The following is a 22838-nucleotide window of genomic DNA, read 5'->3' on the forward strand; positions in this document are numbered from 1 at the left end:
CTGCTTGACCTAGGAGCTCTGTATACCACTGTTGCTTATTCCTTATTTGACATTAGGCCTGTCCCTGTACGAGACTTCATACCCGCTGCAAACCAGTAGTTACAGTCAGGAGTCTGACCTCAGGACAGAGATAAGGGAAATGGAAGCATCATGCTAAAGAACATGACTGCTGTGGAAGTGGACTCATTCCTCAAAAAAACAGGTCAAACTCTGCCCTCTGATGTTTCCTTTGCCTCTGAATGTTGGTGGCAACTGCATGTGTCCATGGCAGTGTCACAGGTGGGATATGAGACTTTCTGAGTTCCTTCAGACACCAGACCTGGAGCTGCTTGTACCTTCTTAAGCAGAGATTCTGTGCCAGGTACTAGAATCCTTGCTTAGTCATCTCTCGAGTAAGTGAATTCAAAGGGAGTTTATCTGAGAAAGAGTAAAGGAAAGGTAAATGACTATTGCTGGGGTCAGTGGTCAGATAAGCTTATTCTGCCTGCAGCTGGGAGGGATTTGCTCTGTGTTATGTTAGTCTTTTGGCAGCACTTGCATACTGAGGAAAGGATAAGTGCTTTGCAGAGAGGAGGATTTTCAGGAGATGTTACAAGGAAAAAGAATCAGTGTGATGCAGAAGCAGCAGCAGAACGGTAAGGCAGAGGATTTGATGTGTTACATTCAGTCTGGTGCAACAGCCTCCCGGAGATCTGTGTGATACCTCAGTGCCCTGAGAGGCTCGATACCCAGAAAGAGGGACAGTGGAATATGGACCAAAGAAAAAGTAAAATCTTGGCTGCTTTTTATTTCAAACTAAAACAGAAATATCTGGAAGCAGATAAAACTTCAGATAAAAGATGAATGTAGAAAAAGGACGGGTTTGGATAAGTGTTCAACATCAGCAGCAAAACAAAGGTAGTCCCTATCATAAATTTCTGGAAGAGCTGGCACTCAAAATTGCAAGTCTTGTAGCAAGTTAGAGAAGTCCTGTATCACTGGAGAATACAGATCTGTCTTTAAGAAGGGGAAAAGTGGGTGAATCTGAGCCACTAAAACCCTGGTAATCTGATTTCAGCCATTTGACAAGCATTAGAATAAACTGAAGGAGAAAAGAATTGCACTTGTTGCAAGTAAATGGGGGAAGAGGAGTGTGGGATGGAGAAAGGTGGCATGGTTAGCAGAGTGAGGTATTGCACTATGCTGACCTGGTATGTCATTGTACAAGTGGAGAGGAAGTGGGTTGGAGTCCCACAGCCTCCAGTTGCATGATTCCATGATTACTGCAGAAGGGTCACAGATGTGAGTTGTTCGTGCATCTGTGGTGACCGGTCTGACAGTGCTGACTCACAGTCACTGCTGCAAGAGCCTGCTGACACTTCCAGGCACCCCTCCTCTGATGAAATGGCTGCTGCTAGTGCATCCCCAGAGGTGGATTGCTGATGGACGGTCACTCAGAACAGTTACACTCTCTCCTGGTCTGCTTTTTTTGCCGAGACATTACCCATATGTATTGTGATCCACCCTGCCTGCTTCCCACTATTGTACTGTCCTGCATCACCACGGGTCTCCCAGTAACAGAAGCTCTTCCTGAATACATAAAGTACCAGACGCAGTTATAGGGGAAGGGAGGTTTGGCCATGTACTGCTCTATTAAAATAATGGTCAAAAGATGAAGGCTTCTCTATTACATGGAGAGTAGATGCTTCCCGAAACAACCAGAGGAATTTACAAGCGCTAGTTATGCAAATCAGCCGTCACAGCCTGGCGCTGAGGCTGATTCCAGGGTGGTTTTTGCCTGTCATTAGTGAATCAGGAGGAGCTCTCTTGCTTGCTAGGGCTCACTTCGCTGAACATCTGGCACATGGTGGTAAAGCAGCCAAGTGAGGGCAAAGGTTTCGCTAGAAATTGGCAGCTCGCAAGCTTCCTTCTCATGTAGTAATGAGCCTGCGGATGCTTCCAGCAGGAATCTCTGCAGCCTTTGCCAGGAGTCACTTGTGCAGTAAGTGCCTGCGGCACCTTGAAGCTCTCTTTTCATAGCGAAAGTCGGAGGAGCGAGTGAGCACCTGCCTGCAAGCGAGGCCAAGTTCGGTTGTGTGTCCCTTGCAGGGGCATGCCTCTGACAACTTGTACACAGCAGTGATGCCATCTGAAAAGCAGTTGTCCTCCAGCAGATGTTGAGACTCCAACAGCGGGCACGTCATAACCCCTCCTCCTTTGTCACAGCATGTGACTGCTGCTTGTGGAGATCTGGTGGATGTGACAGCAGTGGCGAATTTTTTTAACCGCTTATTTGGGCTTACATTTCTGCCTTAAGTCAACAGGTTACTTCTAATCCTCCTAAAATGTGTGTTATGATACTGTCCTGCCTTGATCAGCCTGTGTGAGTGTGCTAGAGCCAAGGCCAGACTGCTGCCAGAGCCCTCACTGTCTGCTGAGCTTTTGTTTAGAGCCTCTCTTCTTCCATTAGTTAATGGCCTCATCATGCTATGTGTTTGCTAGGGCAGACTGTGAACATCACTGCCCTGTAGTACATTGTGCATTCCTCAGATACTGAAATAGCATTGCCTGTGGGCTGTTTTGCATCCCTGAAAAAAACCTGAGGAGCCACCATGCTCTTCCTGTTGGCTTGAGGGAAATAGTGAGTCTGTGAATTTATTCTTGCTGTCCAACCCCAAGTAAAGCTTCATTGAGCCCAGCACTTGAGCAGGCAGTTTCTCTGTGTCTGGGCTAGGGAGGGAGAGCCTGCTTTTTTTAATACTGTCACCTGCCTTTGGTGACAAATGGAGTGGCCACTGCCACTGGCAGTTTCACGCCAGAGTCTGCCTCTGGATTGCAAATATTTTCTTTCCCTTTCTTCCTCTTTGGGGCTTGTTGGTCTTTTCAGTTTTTAAAGGACTGCAAGAAAGACTCTTCATCTGATTTTGGTGGAGCTGTAAATCCACTACTAGTTGTCTTAATGTGTTATGAATGTGAAGCTTGGTTACAGATTTGTGACACCTGTGCTGAGGCAGAGCTCTAGCCCATCTGCTTAGAGATACACCTGGGTAGGCATTGCCTTGTGTCCTCTGCTCTCCTTGGATTCATGTGGAAGGGGACAGAAACTGGACTTGCTGCTCCACCATAAATGAGAAGAAGCTTCTGAATTGTCAAGTCAGCTTAAGGGTTGTTCCATTTCTTTCAAAAATTTGAGTTTTCACCTAAATAGCCATTTATAACTAATCCCTTCAGAAGTGTAATATAGGAAGTCATGGCCAGTGAGTAAGGCAACCAACATGCATAAAGGACATGATGAGGCTTGCACTAGGGACAAGGCAAGAAAACCTTTTCAGTGGTGATTGTCCCGTGGTCCTAGCAGATGGTACAAAAGGCCATTTCTACTCACAGAGTGTGAGGGGATTTTAGGAGGAACTGAGAGCAGAGAATAACTTATCTCATCATCAGGATGGTTCAGTGCCACGGTCAAGGCAACTGAACCATCACTAAATCTTGAAGCAGAGGAAATTCCTTGTAATTAAGTGAAAACATGAGGCATAGTCTTCTGGCTCCTACCAAGTCTCTGACTGAGAAAAAGAGTTGGGAGAGTCTACGTGATACATTCTGTAGAAAATATTCTGTTTTCCTTTGATGGAAAGTAGCTGGGAGTTAGTTTGTCTTTCTGGGATGATTCCTGGATGATTTTAGGTTTTGTTCTCTCTTTCTGGCTGTGCAGAAGTCTAGTCCATACTGCCTGAGCGGTTGTGCTTCCACAGTCAGGACCTGCTCCCTCAGTGCCATGCATTGGTGGGAATGGCCCAATTGAACCAAGTAAGACATCCATATGAAAAAAATAAATTCTTCTCTGTGACTGACCTAGGAGAGCCATTTGCAGAAGACACAAGGAGAGGTATTAACACTGGTGCCCTATGAGAGAAGGTGAGCCAGTTTTTTTCCAGTCATGGTTGAAGAGAGGCTGGAAAATACATAGGTATGCTATATAAAACCTTGTCCCTGCTGACCAGAAGAGGGAGAAGACCTTAGTTCTGTACTGTATAGTTTTAACAAGCTTTCAGCTAGCACTGTGATGAGGACCATACAGGAACCTCAGTAGACAAATGACCCAGTTTGCAACATGGGCCTTAGGGGAGACTCCCTGGCCAGATTCCCAAAGGAAAGTTGTTGGTATAAAAAGTGCAGGCTGGAGCTTGCCCTTCATACATACCTGCATGCAACAGCGTAATAAGATTAGGCAGGTCGCTACATAGCTGAGAGCTGTTCCCACCCAGGCATACTTAGTGTGTCTGTAAGTACACCGTCAAGCACCAGTTGGTGACAGGGGCTGCTCTGATGCAGTTGCAGTGTGCCTTCATAGCATCTCATGTTATCAGATGGATGCATGCTAGACAATAAAACTTGTCCACCCGGATTGTATAGTCATCAATATCCACAAGTCTGGAGCCACATTCACCTAAGCTTCTGGGGCAGATGAAGAAAATAGAAAATAGCCATATGTACACTATTTTCTGGATGAAATAATTGCAGGTATCAAAAGTTTGTGAAGTATCTATATTTGTAGGAATAACATAATTGATTACCCCAACTTTAGACAGTTTCTCCTTAAAATTCAAATAAAAATTGTTGGTGTGCCTGCCCTTCCAGTCTTTCCCACACCATGCTTGGGTTTTGTCCTTTTTTTTGTCCCTTGCTTTGCTTTCTGTTACCTAACTCCAATCTTCCTTGCACTATACTTCCTATTAAAAGATGAGAAGCCTTTACTCATGCTAGGCTTTGGTAGTCCTTAAACAACCTTTATCCCATATCTGCCAAGACAGCATCATCTTCACTTCTGGCTCAGTAATCGTAGGTGTGATGTGAAAATCAGAGCGCTCCAGTCAGATTTTTATTCTTCTTTAGTTCCTTTTCCTTCACATCATTCTTAAATGAAGAGACCCAAGCAGAATTTACCCCCTGAAGAGACTGAATCATTGACCTAGTAGAACATAATTTCTGGGATTGCCTCATCAACCTGCTTTATCCTGAGACAATTTCTTCCTAAAATTGTCATCTTCTAATCTCTTCTGATATCTGCTGCCATCCAACTGACAGTTGCTGGCCTTTGCTAGATATTTGATCACTCCTTCCTCCTTCATCCATGACTCAAAATCAAAAAAGATGAATAATTTAAAGAGTTGAAGTTTTTCCACATCTCTTTTGAAATGCCAGCATGAGCGAGGGCCAACTGAAGAGCTCATGCAGCTGTCTTGAAGAAGCATCAGGAGGGTGCACTCGCCCTCTTTGGCAGGCTCTGGTAATATTCAGACATCAATATTATGCAAATCTTGGTAGGTGCATTTCAAGGTCATAGTCCGTGTAAACTCAGGTTATACTGGTTAGCTGCATTGATAAAAGATAGGCTTGGAGTATCTGAGGCAATGTAGAAATTCATTCCAAATCTGATGTGATGCTGTGAAACACACAATACCATTAACAGCAGAGCTAACGAAACTGCTGGATTGCCTGTGGATTTATATCCTGCTCCCTCATGCCTCCCTCTTGCACCACAATACTCTCAGATTTCCCCCACCTCATAAATACCCAGTATGCTCTACCCTCCCTTTTATCCCTCACTACTGCCTGCTGGTTGCATGCTGGCCAAGATGTGTGTGTTCACTGGCCCATATGTACGTGACTGGGCACCTGGCAGACCAAATGAACAGTTAAATGCTGAGCTCTCACGGCATCATCTCCAGCTGGTCTCACATGCAGCCGTGCGGGTGTTTCTTCCATCCAGACATACATGGCTTCCCCACCAGTGCAGCCGATGCCTGCTGAGGGTATTGCATTGCCCACGTGTGCAGCAGATGTTCCTCCATACTGGAGCAATGCTTTGTGAATCCAGCACATAGAAAAAGGCAGAGAACATCATCAACAGTGAAACTGAGACGTTGCCCAGAGGGTATCAGCTATTCATGCAAGTGTTAGTAGAATAAAGATGTTCTGTGTTAACACTTCAGTAAAGAACTACAAAAATCATTTGAAGTCTGCAAAGCCTCCCTTAGTCTAAGAGATTTGAGTTCAATTTATTTAGCTTATGCATGAGATTTGGGGGAGATTTACTTGTAGTCTCTCTCTGTCTACCTAGAGGGAACGTTTTTTCTCAGAAGACTTTAATTTAGTAGGAAGAAGAAGTATATCTGAAGCTAGGCAAACGACCAAAAAAGGTAGCACAAATTTATCAGTATAATTATTTTTGCTACATCTGCCCTACAGGCTTGATGAATGTGCTCTTGAAGTCTTAAAATCAAGACTGTATATCTTGGTAAAGTTCTGATCGAGCAGTCTTGAGAGAAAAGGACTGGAAGAAGTTGCTGATGGAGGGAGCACTGCTCTCTGCTATGCAGGATGTTGGCATGACCCCTCTTGGCCTTTCTAACAGAAATAGCAGAATGTGGTGGCTAGGAGCTGAAGCTAGGTAAAATCAGCCTGGATAGATGTAATTTCCTAGAAATCTGTGTTTATAATACTCGACATATTTGCAGAGGTGAGCACTGACTGCTGATACCTTTTTCTGAACTACAGACTTAATCCAGTATCTAGGAGGATTCTGTTTCCTGGGAGTAGCCAGGACAGGGCTGCATTCTTGTGTTGCCTTGTAGCCATCCTGTTCTGTGACTCTGGGAACCGCTGTCCTCACTCTCTATGACCCATTTGTTGACTGTGAGGAGCAGGATAGCAAGCCAGTAATTCCCTTGACAGCTTTTCATGAAAGTAAGTTATTTGCTCCATCAAGTTGTCTGCAAGGGTCACAGCAAAATTTTCTCTTTCTGGGGCACAATTAGACAGATCTGTAAAAGCATCCCAAGGGAGTAGGCTTTGTGGAATCTCTGAGGTGAGCAACCTCCAGCATAACAAAATTCCCCAGAAGAGCCCTTTGGAAAGCATTGCAACACCACAGGATGCTGTGAGTTCACCCGTGTGCAGTGTGAAGACTCACAGAAGAGAGGAAAAACACTGATTTGATTTTGTAAATAAAATCACATGCTTTCTATCAGTGGCTGAAAAGAGACTCTCCTTTAACAGCTCCAGGAATTTTGCTATCTGATTTTCTTTCTTTAAACTAAAAAAAAAAAAAAAAAAAAAAAAAAAAAGCCTGAACAGTAAATATTTATCCAAGATGTGTGGTTGTTAATATGATCCAGTCTTCAGTCATTTTGAATAGTGTCATGATGACAGATGTTAATTCAGAAAGGAATAGATTGGACGATTTATGCCTGAAACACATGTGTTCCTTGGCGGGCTCCATGGATTACTTGCATAGTTAGTGCTGTCTGAGCAATTCGTAACGTTTTCTCTGCTTCAGAGTACTGTGAGGGCTCCAGGACAGGGGGTTGACCTGTATCTCCAGTATGCTATAATAAACACTGAAGTAACTAAACTCCCTATGTGCTTTTATCTTCCTAAATTTATCTCTCCCTCTGTGTTCTAGCTGTGTGTGGTGCTTCTGGTTCTTCCCAAGAATGGCAGCTTCTTTCTGCAAGAGAGGAGGATGCCCCTGTGTGTGTGGGGTGCGAACCCCTGACCTCCTCCCCCTCTAGATTCAGCTTCTCTCCTACCTCTACACTCACAGTTATTTAATGCGATCACTTGTCCTGACAACAACAGTGAAAATAAACCAAGGCATGTGAAGGTAGTAAGCAAGAGAGATTCTGGGAAGACCTCACAATTTTTTGTAGTATTTGTATCCTTACAGTTGCAAATTTATGGGATGTGTCTAAGGGTGTTTCTTCCCTTCTTAGTGAAGACCAGGCTTGTAAAATTGTTAGTATCTTATTTTTTATTTATTTTTTTAAATCAGAGGCATAAAATTGAAGGGAAATGGCCAAGCTGTGGAGCGCACAGGGCTTTTGGTAGGTCTACTTGGAAGTTTTTCTCAGCTGGTCTATCAGCTGTGTTCTGGCCATTTTCCATGAAATGAACTTTGCCCACAATTGACAAGTACCAAGTCTGGCCCAGGCAATCAGCACTTTAACTATTTGGAAAAAAATCTTAAATGTAAATGTTCTGTTTGGATTACAGTTTATTTAAATTCTCATCTTTTAAGACTATTAAATAATGTTACTTAAAAACTCTTCTTTTGTAAAACACCTATTATTAATGCAAATATAGAAAATAAAGTAGGGCAGAAGCTTTCTGGCATCTTCCCAGCCTCTTGCTGTGTTGACCTTTTTACTTTCTCCTCCTAAAGGATGCTGAATAATTTGTATATATTCTATATGAACACTCAGTGAACATACAAAGTATTTGGCTTCTTGTTTCAGCAAAGATGCCAAAATAGGAGAAGACAGATTTTCTGTGTACTCTTGCTGTAAAAACAATGTAAAAGTTTCCCTAGAGACTCACTCTAAGATAACTTCGGAAAGCGATGAGGGTTTCTAGGCCATAATTCTTCCTGTGGTGATCCCTTAGCTTTTTTTGTTGTAATGTGCCAAGAGTTTAGTCTAAATATGTGTTACTTAATGAGTTGTTGTTTGTATTTAAACTCATGAACCAGTTCAGATCCCTAAAAAAGACTTTGCTGATGGGTGTCCTCAGACGCCCTGGGATACCCTCATGTTTTGTCACCAAAGCCTGCCAAGACAGATTTTTAATTTCTTTATTTAATTAATTTTGTGCAGGCATACTGTTGTAAGTGGAGCAGGTAGCTGTGCTTATAGTTGGGATCACCTTATGTTTCCTGTTACAAGCAATGGGGAAAACGCTTTATCATTTTATTACGCCGTCATCTCTGAGCTGATGTTTTCCATGCCACGTGTTTGGCACAGCTGGAAAGTTCAGCTAAAATAACTTGTCTGTCTCTCAGGATGAGGCTACTGAAAATGCACAGTTTTACCTCTGTTTAAAAAAATAAAAAAAAAAAAAAAAATAGTCTCCCACCTTGTTTTGCTGAGATTCTCTGATTCTCCAGGGCAGCAGCTGGGAATCGATGAGGCTGTGTTGCCATGGCAGCCCGCTGTGGCTCCTGCTGTTCTGTGAAATCCCGTGGCTGGGTGGGATGTTCCGTGGGGGCTGGCAGCCCAGGGCTGCGTGCGCTGGGCACAGTCTGTCCTTCCCCTGCCCCGCCTGCGCTGGCCAGGCGCCCTCCCTGTGCCGTTAGTCGGGATGCAGCATCTCCGGGGATGTAAGAACCAAATAGGATTTTCCCTTCAGTTGCTTCTTCACAAAGAGATCAGGGCATGGACAACAGGCCTGGGAGCAGGGAATCTCTCCTGGACGCTCAGGAAACGCCCTCTCCTCCTGAGAGCCCCATGGGCAACGTGAAGGAGCAGCAGCCTTGTCTGGTGCGTGGCAAGAGCAGGAGTATTGGAGGTTGAAGGGTGATGGGTACTGGGGACAGGAGAGAAAGGAAAGGTTTACAACCAGCAGGGAACTCCTCAAACACTTGCAGGTTTGTTAGGTGTAAATAGGTCAGGAGCCCTATAAGAGGATGCATTTTTTTCTCCTCTGATGGCTGATCTAGAATACAATAGCTTACTGGAGCTTCTAGTTGCACTTAAGAGGACTGTGTCCTGGCTTTAATTGTGCCATTTGATTGAGTTTGTCTTGAGTTGATTCTTTTTTTTCTTGGTGGATTTTTCCCTGAGTTGATTTTTTTTTCAAAGCATATTAAGTTACCCTTTAAGACTTTTTCAAGAGCTTTATGGTAATAAAAATCAAGTTGTCAGAAGTCAGGAAAAGCAAAAAAATAACACTGCATTTTCAACATTAATTCCATTCTCCTGTGCAGATGTTATCCTTAATTACATAATTACATCCTGGTTCTTTTAGAACACAGCTGTCTACCTAGTGGAGAGGGAAGTCTGAGATTTAGACTAATTTCGTTAATGTAAGACATTCAGCCTTGGCATGAGTAGTTGCAGAAGCTCTAGAGCATGTTTTGGATAGGAGAGAGGAGAGGAGAAAGAAAGGTCTCCTGATTACAGACACTGAGGATTCCTCCTGAGGAGGTGGTCTAGCCTTTGACTGACCAATGTGATGCTGTGCGAGTTAGATCAGAATTTCCCAAACACATTTATGTCTCATGGGGTGGATATGCAGGATCGCTGCTATTCAGCAGGCGAGCTGGGTGTTCAGCAGCAGCAAAGTCAATGGAGTCGTACTGTGAGCTTAAAAAATGTTCTGAAAATTCGGCTTTGGATGTCTGAAGTAGAGCATCAGGAGCCAGTGGAAACTGTGGGCATTCATCCTTGTTTCGTCCCCTGTAAAATGGTGTAATACATGTCAAATATTGCAGAGATGCTCACAATGTGAAAGTTTGTTTCTATAACTCTTAGATATATAGCAATATAAGTAAAATCTTGTGGGAAAATTAGAAAGTCGCTGTTCGCAACAGAAATCCTGAGCTGAAGCTCTGAAGTTGCAGGGCTCTTGTCCTGCTGCAGCACTAACACGTGGATTTGGCCTTTCAGCCATGGTATTCTTTTAATAGACATTATGCAAGTATGATATTTCATAAACTGTGTCATAAAAATAATAGCGAAATAAAGGGGTTGGTCCCTTATGGGATTAAAATACCCTATAAATAATGGTGATATTATAGGACCTGCTCTTCTTTGGGATTTTTTTGAAACTGTACTACTTTAGATATTTTTTCACTGAAGGATTATTATTATTACTCACAGACAAAAAAACCATAACAGAAACATAAATTATCTAAATCCATGCCTTTTACTAAAAACTTCCGTCTTTCCTAAGTTATTTCAACACAGGAATATTTCTTCAAATTTTGGCTCATAATCCAGCTTACATTTTGAACAAGAGTCTGTAGTACAGTCTATCCATCACCGTGTTTGCGCATAGTACAAACACGTCTTTTGACACACCGTATGTGAGCTATCATTTATGCTTTGACTTGTGAAACACAGTATTCGTCAGAATAATCTTCAGATTTTTTCTGCAGCTCATCTGACATGTTCTAAGTTTCATTTTCTTCACAGGACAATCTCTTTTTCAATGGTGTTTTGTTATCTTACAACCATGTACCATATTTTGCTCTCAGGTACACAGATAAAACCATAGCAATACATTAAGAAAAAGAAATTCCTATGCATTTACAACATAGCATAAAAATAAATTTGCTCTCCTGACTCTTTAGAGCTCGTCTTGGCCTCATGCTGCCTAGTCCTGTGAATTGGAAGATGGCAGTTGGTATTAGACCAGCAACGCAGGAGGACCATGCCTGTCTGTAGGTTAGATGTAGCACTGAAAGTTAAGTAGGTCAAATGAAGTTTGAAATTCAGTAGGCATATTTGTACATGTTTTTTTTTTTTTTCTTTTTCATAATATATGTGTGCAGATAGACAGGGCAGAAATTTCCTACTGACAGCCATTGGAAAGAGCACATTGCTATGTTTTAGCAAACTGGCCTGGTGTGTAACGCCAGTACCACCCTCACGTCTCAGCTGGCTTTTGTCACCATTGAGGTCACTACTTTCTGAACTGGTGTCTGTGGACAGGGCGGCTTCCAGTTTCACGTGTAGCCAGGGTGCCATATAGTTTATAAGTCTAGCACAGTTTAAAGTCCACAACCTCTACTTGGAATTAAGTTTCCCTTCTCTTGTGGCTTCCAACCTGGTTATCAAGCCTAAAGAAACTAATCTTCCGCCAGCGTAGTGAAATATTATTAGCTCAGCTGTACTAATGAAGAAGCATAGTCGGATTTTTGCTTTTAAAAAAAAGCTCTATCAGTACCATGTATTCAGAGGTGCTTTTGTCTCCATCGTGCTCTTTGCCACTGGAAACACTGGGTAGAAAACGTGTTTGGATTTCACACTGAAAAACATTAGTAAAAGCTAAATTTGTGGGGTTTACAACCTGTCAGGGGTTCTCTTGGGTTCCGTGAGGCTGTTGGAAGGTGGGGAGTACTGACAGGGGAATGGCCTGGGAAATTACAACCATTTGATTTTAGACTCGGTCAGTGGGAGGGTATTCAGAGAGAAGAAACAAAAATTATGAAATATTAGAAGCATTGCATTGTTGGATAGTCCAAGAGCTGCATCTCTTTCAGCGGTGAGATAAAGAGAAGATGAGGGGAAGGCTTGAGCACAGTCTGCAGTGTTCCTGCTTCAGGCAGAGTAAGAGCTTTTCAGTGGGGCAGATAAGAGCGGAACAAAATGCTCTAGGCTCTAGAGCCTTTCTAGACTCTAGAAACTGAAGATGGGGAAATTCAGAACAAGTGCTGGCCATCGGAGTCATGTACAGAGGGTGGTGAGGGGTTCTCCATCACTTTGAGAAGGTTGGGTAAATATATTTGAAGTGTGGGCTAGCGCGTCTGGCAGTTGACCATCAACCCAGACTGCAGGCTCTCAGCACCTCTGTTCTTGTCTCTAAAAATTCCTTGTTGCTTTGATAATCGGTGCAAATGATGCAACTTCATTTATATTACCTCTTGTAGAAGAGCATTTTCTAGGCCTCCACGTCTACTTGACCGCTGAGAAATGCAGCATTGGCTGATAAGATGGTTATTTTCTAGCGGAAACACACCTTCCGCATCTAATGCAGTTGCGCCAGAGCAGAAACCCTTCAAAAGGCTCTGCAGGTGGATGGCAGGGGTCCTGCTGTACCCTGCGTCTGTGTGATTGTGAGTGCTTGTGGATGACGCGTATAGAATAAACCACATTCCAGCCTAGGTGAGGGCAGAGATCCCAGTGAACTATGTGCTCCTAGGCTCGGTGAGGTCTTGTGACTGGTATGTCATCCCCTGGCTTTTTCTGTCCCTCGTGCCCTTCTTCCGCTCCATTTCTGATGTTACCAGAGTTTGAAAGAGCAATAATCTCCATTTACCACTTTTCATTTTTCTTGTTGCTTTGCAGCAGAGTATTGCATATCTAGACTTTATTCAACTTTGTGTGATGCTTAGCTGACCTTTGCAATCTCCCTGTCCCCTTCCCAGCAGACTTAGAAGTCTTTCAGAGCAATGCTGCTTATATTCCTAAACCCAGCAGTCTCATAGGGAAACAGAAGAGGCAGCATCCGTGTCATCAGGATGCAATAGCATTACCCCTCATTTTCCTCAGTATATTAGAAAAGTTATTCTGGGAGACTCAGCCTGCTTCTAGCTGTTTGTAACTTATACTGAGGTGTGCTTCTTGGCTAAGGCTCCAAGTTTCCACATTTTATTTTAGCATATGCTGTGATTTGCCTTGGTAAATATGAGAACAGGAGATGGAAAACTGAATGGAGATAAAAATATCTTATAACTGGCTGTCCCTATTACCCTTCAGTAATCTGCAAATGGACAGAATGAGGAATTATAGCTGGATGGCCTTGTTCCTGTAGCTATCGGGTGAGCCCTGCGGTTTTTTATTCCTTCCTCATAACCTGCCATCTCTGGTCTGTCATGTCTATACCTGTTTATTTCTGGAGTGGTGTCTCTAACAGGGATATTTCTGCCCCTCTCCTTGTATGAGAGCTGTACAAGAGACTGGCTTGAAAGCCCTGGCCCATTTAAATTCTTTCTACTTTTTAAATAGTCTCTTCTAAAGCCTTTAGTGATGTCCTTTACAATTACACAATTTTGAAAATACTCCAAGATTGCTTAAAAATGCTGTGGCCCTCAGAGACTTGCTCTTCAGTCATGTTTTCCTGTCTGCCTCTCTGTGTTGCTTGTTTCTTTATGCTTATACTATAAGCTCTTTTTGGCTGCCCTTAGCACCATGTATGCTGGTCTGTGACTGAGGCTCCGGACACACGGTAATACCGACAAATAATAAAGGTGGGAACTTAACACGGGGAAACCTGGTTTCCAGACAGGACCCTATGGTTTCCACCTCGATGGCAGGAGGTGGTGAGGTACTGTGGGAACATTGCCTAAGCAGTTTTCAGGCTTGCTTTCTGACTTATTATGATAATCAGGAAGGGAGATATTGCATCTTCAGAGGCCCACCCTTAAGCACTGCAGGCTTAGTCACTGTAGTCGAGAACAGGGGATGCTCCCATCGTATCTAAGCTCCCAAATCTGGTAGGAAAAGTATGCCTGCCCTCCCAGTGCCTGCTGCTCCTCGTGTGGCTGCCTGTCTCCTCCCAGCCTAAAAAGGGGCAGCGTTCCCCGATGGGAAGAAATTGCTTTGGAAACCTTGCTGCACATCTGTGTCCAATCAGACCGAACATCCACAGCAGGCGCAGCGGCGGCCCGCGGCCGAGCATCAGCGGTAGCGCGGAGCCTTGGAAGGGGCTGTGCTCCCGGCGCCGCAGCTCCCGAGGGGGTTGCGTCAGGGGAGCAGCCTCCAGGGCCTTGCAGTTGTGGTGGTGCTGCGTTTTGTAGCTTGCCAGTGACAAGCTGCAGAACAAAACCACAAGGCTTGAGATGTAGCTCAGAGCTACAGGGTTTGTGGAGCCAAACCACAAGGCTGAGAATTTCAGTAATTATAAGCCAGGAAAATGGTTTTTAGTTCTTTAGCCCTATACGGGGCTTTGCCTCCTGCATAGATGGAAGTAGGAGAGCTGTCTGCCGAGACTCCACATTTCCCCCTACAATTGTTTAAGAAACTACAGAGGGAAAACACACCAAAATGAAAGATTACCCCAGGTGTCCCTCAATAATAATCTCAGGGGAACTGCCCAGAAAAGTTACAGGGAAGAACGCAGAGCAAATAGAAATGAGACAGAAGGGAGAAACCAGAGCAATTTCAGAGCAGTGTGATAGCTGAGGAAAATGCTTAGGGAAATTATCTGGGTGAATGACAGGAGAAACAGCCACACAGAAGGGACCAAAGTGGACAGGTTGTATTCCCAGCTAGGGATAGGGTCCACGTTTAATTTGCCACTGGCATTGAACTAGCTGAGAGGATCTCAGGAATGGACCTAGTGGTTCACACAGCACTGGGAAAACGGGCAACTGTGACATATGTAGTTATCTCTTCCTGAACAGCTCGAGCAACAATAAAGAATAAAAGTCTCAAATGCTTGTAATCTTTTTCTTTTCTCTTTAATATTTTCTGTGTAATGTAAAAGCCATGTAGAACCTACTTAAATCCCAGAACATATGTAAAATCTCCTATGGAGTGTGAGTCCAAACAAAAGGCAGCTTTTGTCCACTTTAAATGGCATGCAGACTTTCAGTTTGAATTGTTTGCAAAATTTAGGCAATGCCATATTTAGAGTTGCATGTGAAATCATAATTGAACTTATAAACTTATTTTAGTTTCAAGGTCACACGCTGTTTTTCCAGGGTGTGCCTGCTTAAGCCCATGATAAGATGGTTTCGCTGAATGAGTAGCTGTTCAAGATTTTTGTTTATCATCTTCATTTCTGTGAGATATGGAGCATGCTTAATACAGGTGGAATCTGTGACTTTTTTTTATTTTTTTTTATCCCCTCCTTCCCTGGAACTGAAAAGCCTCTGCTTTACATGTGCCTTTAGGAAATTTCAAAGATTTAATATTTATACAATTTTTAATTGATTTTCACAAGGACACAACACTCAGCTGACTTACCAAATCCCTCGTATCCCTTGGTCAAATGGATATTGGACTGCTTTGACACCAGGCATTCTTTCTAATTCAACTTTGATGAAAGAACATGAGTGTTAATTAGGATAGTTTTCCATTTAGGGTCCTGAGAGCACTTCGCCATTGTCAAAACACGAACTTAAAATCACAGGATCCTTGCCCTGGTCATCAAAAGTGTTTGGGCAGCTTTGAGTGGGCACGTGGGATCAAAACGGGATAGCAGTGGCATTTGGATGTCTTGGACTCTTGGTTTGGCTAACGGTGTGCATCCTCATTGAATTTGCTGTGTTAATGCCTTTTGTAGCAAGAGCCATCTACCAAAGTTTCATTCTTCAGGATCTGAAATTCAGCAGCTAAAGATAACCCTGGGATAGTTCCATAAAGAGCCTCTGTAAGGTGTTCGGCACCACGTGGCGTGAGAGTGCGCAGCAGCCACACACAGTACAACTGGCGTGTGAAATGCAGCAGGCATCGGCTGTGGCAGAATTAGTGTTGATAATTACAGGGGTAATCACTACTGGGCAAGGGAGGCTCCTGAGGATTTTGCAGGGGATCATCAACTTTTTTGTCAGTGCCTTGAAAGCAACTGTGAAGTCACTGTTAAGCTGCAAGCAACCCAAAACGGGTGTAAATAGTGACTTCCAAAGCATGTGCTTTTTATGTAGAGTCTGCCTCTGTTGCTTGTCAGGGAGAACAAAGGGAAGATGGCTCAGTGCTGCGAGGAAGTGTTCAATCAGATTACCCTGACAAAGTTACTGGTTAGCAGATTAAAACTCCTGCCATCTGCCTTGTACCTTGCTCTGAATTTTTAACCCAAACAGAAGTGAAACGTTGGAACGGAATTGTTCTGTAAGTCGTGTGAACACAGAGCCTCTGGTTATTTTGAGGGCAGTACATACTATACCTGATAACATATGGACCAGCAGGAACAATGATATAAAGTAACGTGGCAGAGAGGCACGAGCCCCTCTCTGGGCAGGGCTGTCTAGCTGGGCAGCAGTATTCAACACTAGTGTTCTCCCATGTTGGCGGGATGAAGACTTTAATTAAAAAACAATCTATTGGTAAACATAAAGGGCATACTTAGTTGTTTTTTCCCTTGTACCATGAACATGCATGGCTCTTCACAAGTCAATATGCCATCTTTATAAGCTTACAGCTTAATTCATGTAAAACCTAACAGAAAAGGATAAATCTAGGATAAAGTGGGAAGCATGTAGCTTACACTGAAAGTAGGGCTGTATGGTCATTTTTAGCTCCTTGAATGTTCTTAAAAGCATTTGCTATCCAAGGGTACCTCCCCTTGGAGGCAGGTAGAAGTGGTCACAGCATGTGCTGGAATGCTTAAGTCATTAACTAAACTAGCTGAAGTGCCAATAGCAGTGAAAAGATGACACCAGGGAGGGGGTCATTCATACTGAAGGCCTCTTGGTCTTCCTCACACTTGTCATCCAGACTAGCTCAAGTGCATCTTCACACACTGCTGTCACCTCTCCACGATGCACCCCACCACTACTACCTTATACTAGTGCTTTGTGGCAGTGAGCAAGGACAGTGGGAACTGCTGCCAGTAGTGCTTTTAAATTTTTTTTTTTTAAATAATAATTGCAATAATCTATCTTTTGTATATAATTGTGTTTGTTGTTTTATCTTTCCTGTTTTATTGGTTTTTTTTGGTTTTGTTTTTGTTTTTTTTGTTAACAGAGTGCCTCTGACGGCTTTTGGAAGTCAGTGGCAACCCGTGTGCCAAGGGAACCTCATGAGATACGTATCCTGAATCCCTACTTCATCCAGGAGGCAGCTTTCAGCTTCATCGGACTGCCTTTCAACAACGGCCTGATGGGCAGAGGGGTAGGTATAAAGCGAAGCAAGCAAAACCATGGGGAAGGACAAGAGACCAAGCAGCAGAGTGGGCTTACACTGTTCCTGCTTTTTCCTTTGGGTCTCCACTGTTGGGCATTGAAGGAAAGGGACTTTGGCTCTGTCCTGGTGGCAGTGCTCAACCTCCTTCAGGCCAAGGCAAATCCTTCCTTGGAACACACTGAGGATTTGAGGGGGGATTGCCAACATTTCAGCAATGCCTTGAAAGCAACTGTAAAGTTACATCCCAGGTTTATAGTAAAAGAGGGTAAAGGTTTGTTTTATGAGGCCTTTGGTAAGAAATTCTGATCTTACAGCAACAAGTTTTAGATGTAAATGCTTACAAAAGAGAACAATGCAAAACCATTTTAGATTGTAGTTATTAACAAAATGACTCCATAGTCATTTACCTATTTCTCACCCTCAGTGCAGCTTTTTGGAGCAGTGGTGTGGAGTAGGCGATGACTTGGGTTTTCTGGATTATTTCACACTGCAACGCTGTCCTCAGAACCTATTTATATTTGCTCTACCTAATATATCAGCCATTAGAGAAAGTAGTACTTGGGTGGGTAAATTACTCATGTACACATGTGATATAGTTGTTGATAGAGATTACACGTGACATTTTTGGGCACATTAGCACAGCTGACAAACCCAGAGAGAAGTACATTTGCTGGACAAGGTCTGCTTGCTCTGCCTGTGGCATTGTCCTTCCATTGTTATCAGTACAGGAGATTTGCCATGTCACAGCGTGGATTTGGACTAGACAGAATAGTGTCTCATTTTCCATGCTCTAATTATATCATGAAGTCTTCAGAAATATTAGAGATGTTTCTTTTGTGCACGTCAGATGGGTGCCTAGAGATAAGAAATTCACTTTTTAAATCACAGTGTGCAAGATGTGCAGACAGATTCAGCCACATAGAATGGGTCTTTGTGAAATGCATTGCTGCATATGTATGTACAGAAGCTGTCATGGGGTTCTGGAAGCACTGGATTTGTGCTCTGTGCACTGAAGGTATCTTATCCCAAGTATTCCCGTCAGCTAGGAAGTAACTTTCTTCACCTCTCTGCATTCTCCAGAACTTACCTCTAGAATGATGTGGTCTTGATTTGTCTTCCAGAAAGTCAAGATTGCTGCCCCAGTAAAGGACAGAAATCATCAGAGTTTTGCCTTTATTTTCTCCAGATTTGTTTTTATTTTTAAACACGTTATTTTAATACACAAGATATTACTTAAACTGAGAAGAGAAGAGAGAATCCGGAAATGAAAATGCTGTGAACTGAAGTTTATGAGGTTTTGATAGGTTGTTTAACACACATCATATTGGGAAATGAAGGCATCTTAATTGAAAACTGATGTTTCACTTCATGAAAGTACATTTGAGCATTTAAAAATAGTTTATGGAGCTTTAAGGCAAGCAATCTTTGCCCATGACCCCTGCTAGACTGTGTAAATTATAGTTCATTCCTTCAGGAGGCAACAGGAGCTCTGCAGGTGCATCTGTGGGGCTGGGACGTTAGTATATCCTGTGTTGTCTGTACAAGGACACTCTAATATAGTGATTCTGTCATAGTTTAAAAACAGAGAATATTTCTAGCCTGTGGGTACAAATTTTACATCAGACGGCAACTATGGACTGCTGTCCTGGAGCTGCTGGGACTTCACACTTAGTGAATGCTGCTGCATCGGTGCAAAGTCTCCAACAGAAGCTACTGCTGCCAGTGAAAAAAGAGAAGAGTCTGAGTAGGATCCTGGTGATGAAGATTTGCTACAGACCTTTTTTTCACTGAGAGTTTAAACAGGAAGAGTGGAAATCAGAGCCTGTAGACCGAGAATCCAACTCTCATTAAAGATTTGAAAGAGATCCAGCAAGATGAGTGAGGCATCTAGAGCAAGGAGCATTGCTCTACAAGAGACAGTGTGACCCAGCAGCCGCAGAGCATAGCTGGTTGGGTTCAGGGTCATGCTTTAGAGAGGCTAGAAAGCCTGGAAAACTACTCAAGAAATAAGTATATGCACATGGAAAAGGAAAATGCTGAGGTCTAGTAAGCAAAAGCACAGCGAAGAGTATGTGTCCTGAGTTTCTCCTGGGGAACCGGGATGGCGGCAGATTGGTGCCCCCATGCTGCAGTGTGCTCTGGTATGTTGGGCAGGCTACACACAGGAGGATCAAGGCTGGGGATGCCTTCGTAATCAAAGCCAACACAAAATCCTCATAAAGAGCAGTAATATTCCACTCTTCTTTGGTTGTGATGCCTAAATAAACTTCAGTGCTTCTCTTACACACCACATATGGTAACAATGTGCTGCCAATTAACTTTGTAATTTGAGGGCTTTTTCAGCAAGGTTGAGGAGAGCTAGTAAAATAGTTTGAGGCTGATCTCAAAGTGGTTTTCCCAGGATTCAATAAAGGGTGAATGTAGTAACATCCTCTGCTTTGATAATATAATTTGGGCCAGATGGTTCTGGAGAATAGTAGAGGGGTACAACTCAGATGTGTATTTTGATTGCACTTGTGGCATTAGTAGCCAAAAGTCTGAGTAAGGAGCAAAACTGTTCACCCATAATGAACAGTGACTTCTCTCTGGTACCAGTAAAGCTTTTCAGGAGTTTCCTCAGTCCATTTACCAAAGTCTTAGGAAGAGGGAGAGCTGTTTCCTACTACATGTAGACTTATCTTTTCTTGAGATAAGCTGATGATAAAGAAGAACTTCAGTTTAGGATCCTAGCAATGTCTGGGGAAAATTAAATGTGAATACCTGAAGGTGGTTTATTATGAAGGAAAATAGCTAATAAAGATCCTCTCTTTGATTAAAGAATCCTCTTAAGGTATGGGTGCAGGCTTGGCTGTCTCACTACCCAAAGTTGTATGTATGTGACATATGTTTAGGTGGAAGTTCTGTGTATACAGGTCTTTTGGGCTTGAAACCAGACATCACTGGTATTGCAGCTGATAATTCAGGCATGTAGTAACCTACCTTACACTGGTGACAGTTTACTGGGAGACAAGTGGTTCAGAGGCATCATTGGCTGTTGCACATACAACACTGGAGATTGTTGTTGCCATGGTGCTTTTTGCTGTGCAGTAAATAGTCCTATGCACTCAGTAGCATTCAGAGCCATTGTAGCAGTGGCTTTCTGGCTCCCCTGGGAGCCCCAAGCATGGTGTGAGGTGTCCAGGAGAACATTTCAGATTAAACAAATGACCAGGACTCTGAGGACTGCAGTGCACACTGTAGTGTTTCTCTCTGCTGGTGCTGTGCATCCATGGAACTGCTTATGATTTAACTTCTTATGCAATTAAGCTCTACTGCCTAAAACTGTAAGCCTTTGGTTTGTTCATGTATTGGAAATGGCTGAATGTATAGACCCCTTACTGAAGAGATAAAGCATCCTCCTGTGGACTTCACCCAGCCACAGCACCAACTTGATGAAGGAGAAGCCATGTGTAGGAGATGTTATCAGCTGTGTCAGGCACCGGGCCATGGATTAGCACCTCTGCAGAGTGCTGACAGCCCTCATGCACTGGGGAATTAACCTCTGATGCTGGAGTCTTAGCACATCCCGACTGAGGGCTTCTCTTTGCTGTTCTGAGGGTTTGCCTGTGGGCAGGCAGCCTTCCTGGAGATGCCAGTGGTGACCCTTTGCCCCTGAAGCAGTTTTTCAGCTCCCCTGGCTGGTCATACTGACTCTTTCTCTCAGGGTTGGCCCTGGTGTCAGCAAGCTTTGTCTCCTGAGCTGTTTTTGCTGGACTGCCACTGTGTGAAGGCCATGTCTTGGGGCCTGTTGGATCTTTACAGAGCAGAAGAGAGGGGGGATGGCAGGACCAGAGCAATCTGCCATTCCATCCTTTCCAGTCACATCTCTCCTTTTTTTGCACTCTGGTGACATCTTCTAAGGCAGGTAGAGGGACAGGTAAAGGGCCACTGGAGCTGCAGTCAGTTAAATATAGAGACTTTGTGTCTTTGTTAAGCTTTGGGTTTGCAAGACAACACATCTGCTTCATGGGCTGGACTGTTTGATCTGTTGCCAGTGCAGTGTGGTTGGTCCGTGAGCTGCTGGGGAGTGGACACTCAGACATGCCATTATAGGGTAGCGGGTAAATGCATACCAGCTGCTTCTTGCCAAATGCCCAGCCACGTGCTTCTGCACATGATAGATGCAAAGTAACGGAAGGGAGTTTACTTTTCAATGAAAAAGAGTAGGCCATGAACTCCCATTTAGCATTCAGTGAGGCATATACATGGTTACCACAGAGCAGGTAGCATGTATTAAAGTCATGCCCTTGCTTGCCCTCTGTTAAATTGTTAGGTCCTTAAGGAATACTCCCTGCCTTGCATAGGAATCCGCTCTATGGCAGATGGTGAATCAGAACTTGTGCATCAAGTTAGATGTGGTCAAAGATAGTTGATTCGGGCTAAGTTGTGTAGGAGCTCAGCAGTTAAATGGCAGAATGGAAACTTGCTGGGCAGCTTGTCATGTCTCCAGCGACAGGCCTCTGGCCCTTCCCTTTCGCTCTGCTGCAGACCACCAGTTCTGGAGGCTCGCTCTTGCCTACAGCAAGGGATAACTAGGGGAGGTGAGAAGGAAAAATGTTAGAGATGCTCTGCCTTGTCTTTCGAAGCACAATATTGCAGCTGATTCGGTGCAAGGACAGAGGTAGCTGTGGGAGCAGCACTGTGGGTTCCAAGCTGTGACAGGGACCACTGCAGAATGCCAGGCACTTGTCTGCTCACAATAAGTGATGCTAAATTGCTTTTTATGACATATTTCCAAACTTGCCAGCTAATGGAAACAAAGAGTAGTTTTGGGGGGTTTCCTATGCAAACATAAATAAATAAAATGAAAATACAGTGACTGTTGTGTATAGCTGTGATGGCTATTACAGTTTTGTTCTGTATTTTTTTTGTTTTGAAAATTTTATTGCCATTAGGTGATCAGGTCTGTAACTGATAAAACTAAGGTAGCAATTTTTTCCAGACAAGCAATTTTTCAGGTTTCTCCTCAAATAAGTTAATATAGTAGTCAAACCAATTTGAATATCTAGGTGTATTATTGTTTATAGGGAGTTTATTCTTGAACAGTGCTTACCCTTTTATTGAAAAAGGTAACAATTGGAATAGTCTGAACAATCTAGTATGTCTTACCCTGAGCCAAGTAAAATCCCATAAATAACTGGAATTCATTTAACATATTAAGGGAGTCAAATATTTCTAAAAAGAGATTTACAGCAGTCATTTCCTTCCAGTCCACCAGGCAGTGACACAGGAATGACCCGGGCATGGAATGAATGAAAAGCAGCAAGAGCTTTTCACATGCACCAAGCAAAGAGCAGTTATGGTCCCCTGGTTCAGTCACCAGCACTGAATCTCCAGCACGAGCCCGTGGGGTGATGCTCAGCCTCCATTAAGTCCAGAGGAGAGCTGGTGTTCATTGCTGCTGACTGGCTTCTTTTCCTCTATGAGAAGCCAGTCTTTAAAGCCTCTTCATGGGGGCCAATGGAGGATGAA

At 43.5% G+C, this 22838-nt stretch overlaps 1 protein-coding gene across 9 annotated transcripts in view; it reads left to right on the forward strand.

Moving 5' to 3' along the window:
• ST3GAL3 (ST3 beta-galactoside alpha-2,3-sialyltransferase 3) overlaps window positions 1-22838 on the forward strand; it is a 194920-nt gene that overhangs the window by 149296 nt on the left and 22786 nt on the right. For all 9 annotated transcript variants that reach the window (XM_033000538.2, XM_033000536.2, XM_033000535.2 and 6 more), the window contains one exon: window positions 17169-17315. In XM_033000538.2, coding sequence (XP_032856429.1) covers window positions 17169-17315 — 147 coding nt within the window. The remainder of the gene's footprint in view (window positions 1-17168; window positions 17316-22838) is intronic.

The sequence above is a fragment of the Tyto alba genome, unplaced genomic scaffold (assembly GCF_018691265.1).
Source record: "Tyto alba isolate M040663 unplaced genomic scaffold, T.alba_DEE_v4.0 Super-Scaffold_1000006, whole genome shotgun sequence".
In the NCBI taxonomy this organism is placed as follows: domain Eukaryota; kingdom Metazoa; phylum Chordata; class Aves; order Strigiformes; family Tytonidae; genus Tyto; species Tyto alba.